Source organism: Coptis chinensis, chromosome 3 (genome assembly GCF_015680905.1).
Source record: "Coptis chinensis isolate HL-2020 chromosome 3, ASM1568090v1, whole genome shotgun sequence".
Classification (NCBI taxonomy): Eukaryota; Viridiplantae; Streptophyta; class Magnoliopsida; order Ranunculales; family Ranunculaceae; genus Coptis; species Coptis chinensis.
This window is the reverse complement of record NC_141458.1, coordinates 1,616,756-1,626,715: the sequence shown is the minus strand read 5'-3', so window position 1 is coordinate 1,626,715 and position 9,960 is coordinate 1,616,756. Positions and strand designations below refer to the sequence as shown.

The 9,960-nt window shown below is 37.5% G+C and overlaps 1 protein-coding gene across 1 annotated transcript; it reads right to left on the bottom strand.

Moving 5' to 3' along the window:
• Positions 1-957: 957 nt before the first annotated feature.
• LOC147507133 (S-adenosyl-L-methionine-dependent methyltransferases superfamily protein) lies at positions 958-8,592 on the bottom strand. Its single transcript, XM_086599859.1, has 12 exons — positions 8,412-8,592; positions 8,273-8,334; positions 8,115-8,165; positions 7,995-8,027; positions 7,550-7,654; positions 6,794-6,904; positions 5,891-5,962; positions 5,737-5,787; positions 5,021-5,083; positions 4,814-4,938; positions 2,528-2,735; positions 958-1,806 (listed from the first exon to the last, which is right to left on the bottom strand). The coding sequence occupies exons 1-12, from the start codon at positions 8,518-8,520 to the stop codon at positions 1,096-1,098; spliced, it is 1,701 nt and encodes a 566-aa protein (XP_086455985.1). The 5' UTR covers positions 8,521-8,592; the 3' UTR covers positions 958-1,095.
• Positions 8,593-9,960: the final 1,368 nt, after the last annotated feature.

Below are 9,960 nucleotides of genomic sequence, written 5' to 3'. Positions count from 1 at the left end.
TATTCATGCTGAGAGAAGCTGATGGGAAATGGTAAACTACACAGGCCGGTATCAATGTTTTGTAATATATGAGTCGTCTTTTGTTAATGAAACTACATGGTTTAGTATATATCCATAACCTATTATTACAGTATTACAACAGTTTGTTATCATCTACTTATACGGATGCATTAAACGGTGGTGAATTTCTCATTTTGTTTGGTCGGAGACTTGGAGCTTTGGAATGGTTTTACCCAGAAGGGTCAAAGAATTGAAAATTTTGCTTAGGACGCAGATTATGATATTAAGTTATGCTACATTCAGTGAGGGTTTTGCTGCTGTGAATACCTAATTAATTAGGACTTCAGTGCATTGCAGCAGGTGGGGCCATCACCACTGTCCAGTGTCCACTGGACCAGCACAGGTACGTGAAGCTCATCGTCTCTCTCAAGTCACCAATGCAAGCACCGTGCCACCAGAAGTTCACTGCCAAGCATCTCAGGTTAAGTTGGACAGTGTTGATAGATAGCTGATAGGACATTGTTAGAATGTGTTTGCTTGCTGAAAGAATATATTGTTCAAAATAAGTTCAACACGGGGAGCTGCTAGTTTTCTAATGTAAATTTCCCATCAGAAAGATTTTCCAGCATTCTTCTTTATCAATTAAACAGACCCCGAGACAGCAGGCCTGGATGAACCGGAACCCGATAGTCTGATATAAGATGGTATCATAATGTTTGGAAATAATTTCTGGACTGACGACATTGAAACCAGATGAAATATGAATGAAAAGGACATGCAGCTTTAAGATTATCTCGTTCAGTCTCTAATTTGTATCGTAACAGTTTCGGTTCTAATACCTCACAAGAGAGCCAACTAAGCACATGAGTTTTATTGCAGCTTGCGAGGCTTCTGAATTGCGTAGGCTGGACCACTTCATAGAAAAACTTCTAAAGGCTATATGCTGACTAGAAAGTAGAAACTAATGAGATTTATTGCCATATACTAACTGAATGAAATATTTGTATGACTATTACAAAAGGCGTATGCTATATACGCCAGAAACATGCAGAGCACAAAACTGCAAAGAAATTACATAAATTAAGAAGAAACATCTTAAATATGGAAGTACAAGATGTTCAATGGTGTGTTTTGATAATCTTCCTCGTAAGTATGATTTGTAAACCAAGGGTCGATGATGTTCTGAGAAGAATTAGTTGGCCGCCCCGCAGGCCACCTGTCAACAAGCTTGAAACCAAACTGTGATGCAGCTGACAGTATGGACGTTTCATCTACTCGACGCACAACATGGCATAGAATCAAAGCTGGTCTCGGGTCAAGGTCAAAATCTTCACCACTAGAGATCAACTCCCTTGCGGTTGCAAACAAGGGAGATATACATTCAGCGATATACGTCACATCCATGCCCATGATGATGTCAAAACCATGCAAAGTGAGTTGCTTAACACCCTTCAAGTCAGATGCATCTCCCCAGTCCAATTTCCTTGTGACCAGTTTGCTAAGGCAGGCTGGTTTGAGATTCAATGCAACATTCTGATTTAACAGATTGAGTGCTTTTGTATCTCCATCAGTAGCAACGACAAGCTCTGCAGATCTAGCTGCAATCATTGAGGTTATACCAGTGCATCCACAACCCAACTCGAGTACTTTTTTACCCCGAACAATAGAAGGATTTTGGGCAAGTACTGCTGACATAAGACGAGCTGATTCCCAGAGCATCAAGCCAGTTGATTTGCAGGTATGCTGGTGTTCTCTAGAAAGTCCTTTTATCTTGAGATTGTGCTCTCCCAGGTTGATCTCAATTATCTAAATAAAATTTCCATAACAAGATAAAAAGTAAAGGATTATTAGTAGAAGAGGGAGAAGGAAAATACATTCTCAATAGCTATTTGTAACGATCCATCCTAGATTGTCTTTCACCACCCATTACAGTTTGCCCTCATTCCTGGGTGTGAAACTTTCCTCAGAAGGCCTCGACATTAGTATCTGATAGATCATTACTGTATACCCAAGTAACTTATGTGGGATTGCATCTTGGTGGTACCACCAAATGAGCTAGGTGCCCTTTCACTATTAAACGGGGTATCCTAGTCAGATCACTTCAGCAATGAGCTAAAGTCGGCTCTTGTAGCATTTGTGACGATCCACTGTCACGCTGATAGGTTCCACACTTAGCCACCCAAGACCATTCTCATAACTCAGCCCTATTCATGGGTGTCAGTTTCCCTCAAAAGGCTGTGACATTAGTATGTAATACATCATTACTATTTCCCAGAATCTTTGACTATTTCCTAACAAATGTCGGACCTACGATGCTACCATCACCAATCAAGGGTTAGGTTCCTTCCCAACATACATCCAATGGGTTACATCTTTAGGTCATCTCACAATTCCTAAGATAAGAGTCCCAGTTTCTTGCTTAAAATTGAAAAGAACAACTTATTCTAGCAAAGACAAATAAAGGCACATTGAAAAGTAGAAAATAACAAGACACAAGGTCATGACAGGAAGAAGAGAAAAGTTTTACCTCATCAATGGCTGGTGAAATTCCAAACATTTCCACAGCAATACTCTCAGAAATGTCAAGTTCAAAGTCATCTACAGGCTCCATTGAAGAGCTACCATTTTTCAGTCTAGCCTGATTGAACTCTTGATCAAGGTCCAATCTTCCCCCACATTTTCGTATGCAAGAAGTGTTACCATCTGAATACCGAAATACAGCCTGCATCCAACGCCTGGAAGAGAGTATCTTAGAAAATAAGCTGGGTCCAATATCGCTATGCAATTGAATCCAATATAAGAAGGAATCTTTTTTTTAAAGGTTCATTAATGCTAAATTTGTTGTATATCATATTAGGTTTTGGAATCATTTAGATAATGCATAGTGTAGGACATTAGGAGCAGCCACTGGAGTGTGGAGTGTACTCACAAAGTTTGTGCCCCTACACATTTTTTGAAGAATAACTGTTATTAGCCTGCCTCAAATATGAAAGTCTTCAATAAATATTAGAAAGGCCTCTTAGAATTAAATAGGGACATCACTTTGAGTAATCCAGACATATTTTAAACTTGTGTGTCACTCCCGAGCCTTTTACCAACTTGTATCCGTGATGGGAAATTCCCCACTCCGTGTAGAAGTTAATAGCTATTACCTACAGTTTACATCCCCATTGGAAGGGTATTTCCGAGATTGGGGGTGTAAATTTTATATCTTATATTGTTTACCCCCCTCGTTGGAGATGCCCTAATAGGCTAATACAAACACCAGTATGAGTAAAGGGGATAAACTCTTCGGTTTCTAAACCGAAGAGATGGACAAGGATACGAGCATTACCTTAAATGCGTTGAATCTGGATCTGAATTTAGCTTTCTCAAGCCAAGTATCATGCTTTTTGTGACTTGAAATATTATAATCACAATGGATGAATGCCTACTGGTCAAGCCTTGGGAGGTTGTGGCCCAAGGTCATTCGATTCCCACCAATATCCGGTTCGATTCCCACCATCACCCAGGGAAAGGGAATTTAAAGGTGGGATAGGGAATCAAGTTCCATATATAAGAAAAAAGTTACAGAATATCTTGAATTGCAAAATTCTCTTATAAGATCGGCTACAGAATGATACATAAAATATCTCAGTTGCATGATGGCCCATGCTCTAAGTATAACTACATGTTAACAAATCATATTTTCATCTTTATTAACCAGCCCTATGGTAAGAACCCCCATTTGGTGAAAAGGGAATAGACTACAAATTTTCTACCAAACTATAAGTTGACACCAAAACATAAAAAAAAAGTGGTTCTTAATGATGTTAATGATGAGAGGGTCACCTCTCTATAAATATAAAGAAACGTCTGTCTTTTTCAGAAGTCCCACTGTTGATGAGGGGGTGGCCCAGGTGAACACTGATCCCTATAACTAAATATTGCAAGTCTTCCCAAGTGTTGTTAGAGGTATGCATAGCAAATGCCGCAAATGTTTGAGATATATACCAGAATTCAAGTAACCAGCATCAAATTTTTCACAAAAATCCATGACATACCAGTATTTCATCTGCTGCATTTCTCGAAATTTTCCATAACTGCAGTTTTTAGAGCATTCCCAATGCAAAGGTAACAAAATTACCTTCGTATAGATGCTAAATAGGATTAAGTTACACTCAAAGTTGCCATGTTTTCTACAAGTTACCAGACCATCCCAATGCAAAGGTAACAATATAAACCGGGCGGAATCTAGGATCCCATCTACAGGAAAAAATTGCGCGAGACAGAATGAAACAACCCGTCTGTTATTAAAAACACACGAAGTGTCGACAAGACATAAAAAAAATAAAGCGATACGGGTTTTGGATTCCGGCCTGTGTTCCCAACAATGTAACATTCCTGGTAGTTATTGCTACATTGGAAGTCACATTTTTTTAAGTTACCTCCAACGTTATCCTTGCATTGGAAAACTGTCTTTGGCTCGAAAAGGCAGCTTCTACCATCTTACCTCCAAAGTGATCATGTATTGGGAATGCTCTGAAGGACAACAGAAATTTGCCACAAGCATATTTTGTACTATGGGTGTGTTCCTACAACTTCTTAAACCCACAGCCTTTGAGATACATTATTAGGCTTGTCTAACAGCTAAGCCTTTGGAACGAATGGTGGTTAACATACAGGATATGACACAAATTTCACAGGTACTCATAGCCTCATAGGTTGCCACAAGTTTTGTTAAACCTTAATATCACTAAACTTAAGTCATCTCCAATCAATTAGAAAGGTCTAATTTAATTTATTTCATAGTTCATACTTCACAGAGGCATACCTGTTCATCACTAACTCTCGTGACCGGTTCTCCACTTGCTTGCAGCACAAGCCAATCTCTTCAGCTTCAAATCCGTTTTCTTTGAATAAGCTTGCCAAGAACTCTTGTGAAAAGTAAAAAGCACGCTGAAAAAGGAAAAACATAAAAAATCGTATTAAACCCAAGTAAAATACTAACAATGCATTATCAGAGAGCTAACATACTTACAGTTCCATCCCCTCTGACATAAAAGTTCTCACTGATTTTTTGATCCTTGCACGTGAACCTTTCCTGTATGTGCCAAGAAAAACACGATAATGAGAGCAAAAGAAGGTACAGAATTTTCCACGAAACTTGCAAACAGATGCAGTAGCTAAGGAAAAAAAAGATAATACTAAAACGTGCATTTACATATGAGATTTGTAAAACAGACAGCTAATATGTTTCCGGATATGAAAGAGCGTAATCTGATTTGTGTGAGTATAATATTCTACTAGCTTATACAAACATATCACAGGTTCTTCTTGAACACTTGTAAACCTAAAATAATCATCCTCGTAGAAGGCACCTCATGGGGGAGGCGGTGCTTTTCTTTCCACAAGCACTGAGGGTATTTCCCATATATCCAGAGCTTATACACATAGGTCATTGGAGGGCACATTTAAGACGAGTAAGCAGTTGTCTGATCCACATTAACTATAATTTTTATATTAATAAGTCAGTAACACATGAGATGAATGTCTTTCTTGCCGGTGCTCAACACCTTCCAATCCTCTAGAGAAAAGATGAAACCACATTTACTAAAAAGCCAATCATGACCCACCAGATTTAATTAGCATGGAAGATAATAACAGATTGAAGCCTTTATAAGATGGTAATTATAATATTAGATAGTTAACTACTAAAAAAAAACAGATAGTAAAAATGTTACAACAGAAACCAACCTGAGCCAGGTCACCAACTGCGTAATCACGAAAAAGCACGAGACCATTTGGCTGGAAATGTTTTGAGTGTCATCACAAGTTGAATGGTGCAAATCAGGAATGAAGCAGAAAATCAATTCAATTAAATGTCCAACAACAGTTGCAGGCATCTTACTTTAAGAACTTCTCTGAGATTCTGCAATACTAGAGACATCTTTTCTGGAGCTACTGCAGATAACACAAAGATCTGCTTAAAATGTTAGCAAATTTACCACATGACTTGAGCCGGAAAAAATACAACGAAAGCAAAAAAGGTTCACATTAGACATGATAGTTTCAAGTTGGGTTTAAGCCTGTGTTGCATGGGTACGGGACGGAGTGTCTGGTTTGGACACGGGTACGACGATTTGGACACGGCGAGATCTGAGAATTAGGGTACTGTTTTGCTTGTGTCCGGGTGTCCGTGTCCGTGTCCGTATCCGTGTCCGCACGACACGGGTACGCGATACAAAGGAAATTAGGGCGTACCCATGCAACAGAGGTTTAAGCCATTCACGAGTAGGACATTTCAGTGTTTATTATCAAAGAGTTTGCTCTCATCCCATTATTTCCATCAACAATAAAAGTAATCACAAAGACTTAATTAGATACCACATCGGTAAACCACGATGTTGCATATACTCTCCCCTAAGAAGGGTGGTGCACCCATTTTGAACAAGTTTTTAACTCCGGCATGGCACCGACTCTTGTGTGACAACCATATATTGTGTTTCTCTTTTCCAGTTTAGATCATCTGATGGAATCACACCTATAATATCCCAACTTCTAGTCTAGCATCCCACCTGAACAGTAGTTGACAAAGAAGACTCAACTAGTCACTATTTCCATTATCTCCAAGAAGAATCTGAATACCATGCATAAATTGTTCTGGTACGAGTTTTACGAAACTGTGTGCTATGGCTCGAATCCATAGTCAATCCTATATATACATTTCAAATAGAAACATGATTTTTAATTTGGGAGCATATATGAGTACATATACCAGGAAAATCATGTGAATGACATATTTCTCAATTACCATTGTAACAATATCAACAGTAGATGATGACCCAACATTTTTGCTCAGGTCATCCGTAGTGAGATCACAAACGAATGCATTCACGTGGTCTTCATTGAAATCTTTGTGTGACTGCAATAAGAAAACACGTTATCGTTATTATTATAAGTCATATCGTTGATTGGAATACAAGAGGATTTTTCTTTATATTTTAGAGAATCTGGAATATACGAACTACTTGGAAGAAAAAACAATACAAAGCATAGGAAAAACACTATGACAAAATCCACTCATCTTGCTATAACATTGACCAGGAGGTGCCAGAATAGCACACTGTTAAACACAACAGTACATGTTGTACTTTCGTGTCATTCTGCTAACATTCCCCTAGTCATTAATCTATACTAGCCTCAGAGCATACTCTAAGCACATGGTCTCAGTACAATTTTCCTGAGCGTAGTGTCTATATCCAAGTATACATGTTACATGATGTTATGCGTCAAGCAATTTAACAATTGTTTCACAGTTCTTCAATTAAAGATCTTGTGTCTCAACATGATTATTTTCTGAAAGAAGGGAAGCTGGTGTTTTAGTATATAATCCGACCGTCTGATAGCTCTCCTAGTGAGTTTGAACCAAATATTGTGTAAAGCCTTCATTCATCAATGCACAAAAATGATATTACTATTCTCTAATGTACATAATAGACTTCTAGCTAAAAAAGAACATGAATAAGAAAAGGAAAATGATAGTAATCATTAGGGGAAAATTGCGAACCTTAACCAAGTCTACAGCACGATGAGAAAAATCACATGCATGAACAAATATATCTGGATAAGTTGCCACCAATGGAAAGATAGTGTTCCCCGCTCCACAACCAACCTATGATAATATACACATCAAAATCAGCAATTCAATCACATGTAGACCAATTATTTGAAAAAAAAAAAAAAAAGGCTTATTTGGAGCATCTTAAATAGTTACGTTTTAAAACTGAATTAGGCATCACAAAAGTCGTTTTGTTCAATAAAATAAGATATATCCACCTCTATCGATTTTGCTTCAAAAAAAAATTAAAACAAAATATGTTCATGCAACATTGCAAACACCAAAATCTGTGTTATTCTCTCGCTTCGGTTTGTTCAAATTTAGAAGTTATAAATAACTGTGGTGGGTTTTAGCTCAATATATTCATAATGTGAAAAATACAGGTGATCTTTACCTCCAATATAACTTTCGTTTTCGAGTCTGATCCCTGAAAAACACATTCATAGATAGCATTACATTTATATATAAATTGATTGAGATGTAAACTAAATAATGTAAGGAAGATAGAACATACATGAAAATAAGTGCCCCACTCCTTGTCCAAGTAATGACGGTCCTTAAAGAACTGTAGACATTAAAAAAAAAAACAAATTAGAACACACACGCACACATACACACCAACATTCTGTTTGGGGTAAATAAAAATTAAAACTTTACATATTGTCTACATACTTTGTCTTGATGTTTCTTGTAGAATTTGTCCCAATACTTGTTGGCTTCCCTATCATACTTTTCTGCACCAAATATGTTCATGGGGTCAGTTAACAGAAGGGAAAGAAAGAGAGAGAGAGAGAGATATGAAAGTTGTTACCTTTCCAGAATGGAGAAACTCCAGAATTAGGAGGTGGGTATATTTGAATCTTTGGAACTTGTTGTTGTTGTTGTTGTATTTGAGTGGATTCTTCACAAGTTGACTCCATTGTTGGTTTTGAACAAAAAGGAGAATGAGGTCTGGTCTGAAATCTCAACTCTGGGGAGTGAGGAAGAAAGGCAAAACATAAAAGAGAGAGAGAGTTAAGTGGGCCAACCGACCCAATTCAATATGGGGGCCCACACCGAACACAAATAAGGCTGATGGGCCTATTGTTTCCATATTGTGGATTAGAGCAAATCTAATACATAGCTGCTCAAATGTGCCATATATGTTTTTTAGCTTGCCCAGTTAAATTTGGCAGGGGAGACGAAGAGAAAATATAAAAAATAAATCTAATCCGTTTTCTGTTTTGAAGGAGTAGAGAGAGACGCTAAATGATGAGGAATGATTGCATGAAACCAACCAAATCATAGTTTACCCCACCGCCACCCTTATATTTAGAAAAGTTCATCAATTATTTTCTAATTTAAAGTGCTAAATGATACTGATTTAGTTTCTACCGTTACCATTATTTTGTAACTTAAGTTGAATTTTTTTTTTTGACGGCACATCCGTCTCCGTCGAATTTTTACTTTATTAAACTATGTCGACCGTTTTAACTTTTAGATTTTAACTTTGGCTAGGTTTTTTACTTTTTCCAAATTTAAGACTCTTTTAGCAGTTTTATTAGGATGACATTTTTGTGGTTGGGGTGCTATATTTGTTTATTTTAGCAGTCCATATAGCCCCCATTAGACTTGTTCTTAGTTAGTTAACTTTCACATGAGCTGATGTCATTGTCATTAGCAGCAATTAACGTCATTTAGTCACACATACTATTTGCTTACCTTGTATACATGTGTGTAACCAAGCAAAGAGAGGAGTTTTAGCATGTATGGTTGATTGGCTTGTTTGTTACATTACACGAGACTTTTTTTTAAAGTAAATCTTAGGTCTTAGTTATAGAACTGAAAATCAACATGGAAATATTTCTCAAAATATGAAACAAACTAATAGCATTCCCCTTTACACAACGCGGTACAAGAACCGCATTGTGTTGATCTGTCCCTGACCAACTGGATCCACCACGCCCTGAATTGCTTCTTATGATTGGGCATGGTTCCTAGCTTCTTCACGAGTGGTGTGCACAACTTGTTGACCAGTGGCTTTGCACACGAGACTTGGTCAAATTCCCGACCAGCCAAAAAAAACAACAATACAAAAAATGAATGTAAGGCCCGAAATTATGAATTCACTCGTTTAGGCTTGGTCATGGTCTTATCTGGTTACACACTTACACGTAGCCAGACCAAGAATTTTGGTGAGGGTTAGCCACATCAAGACAACCAAACAGTTGAGGGAAATATATATACACACACAAGATTGTTTATGAGAATAAGAAAAAAAAAAACACATGCACACAAGCTATATATATCTTAGAAAATTTAAAAGCTTAAGAGCAAAAGTGCTTCATGAATGTGTTTTAGGAACACTACTTCAAAAAAGT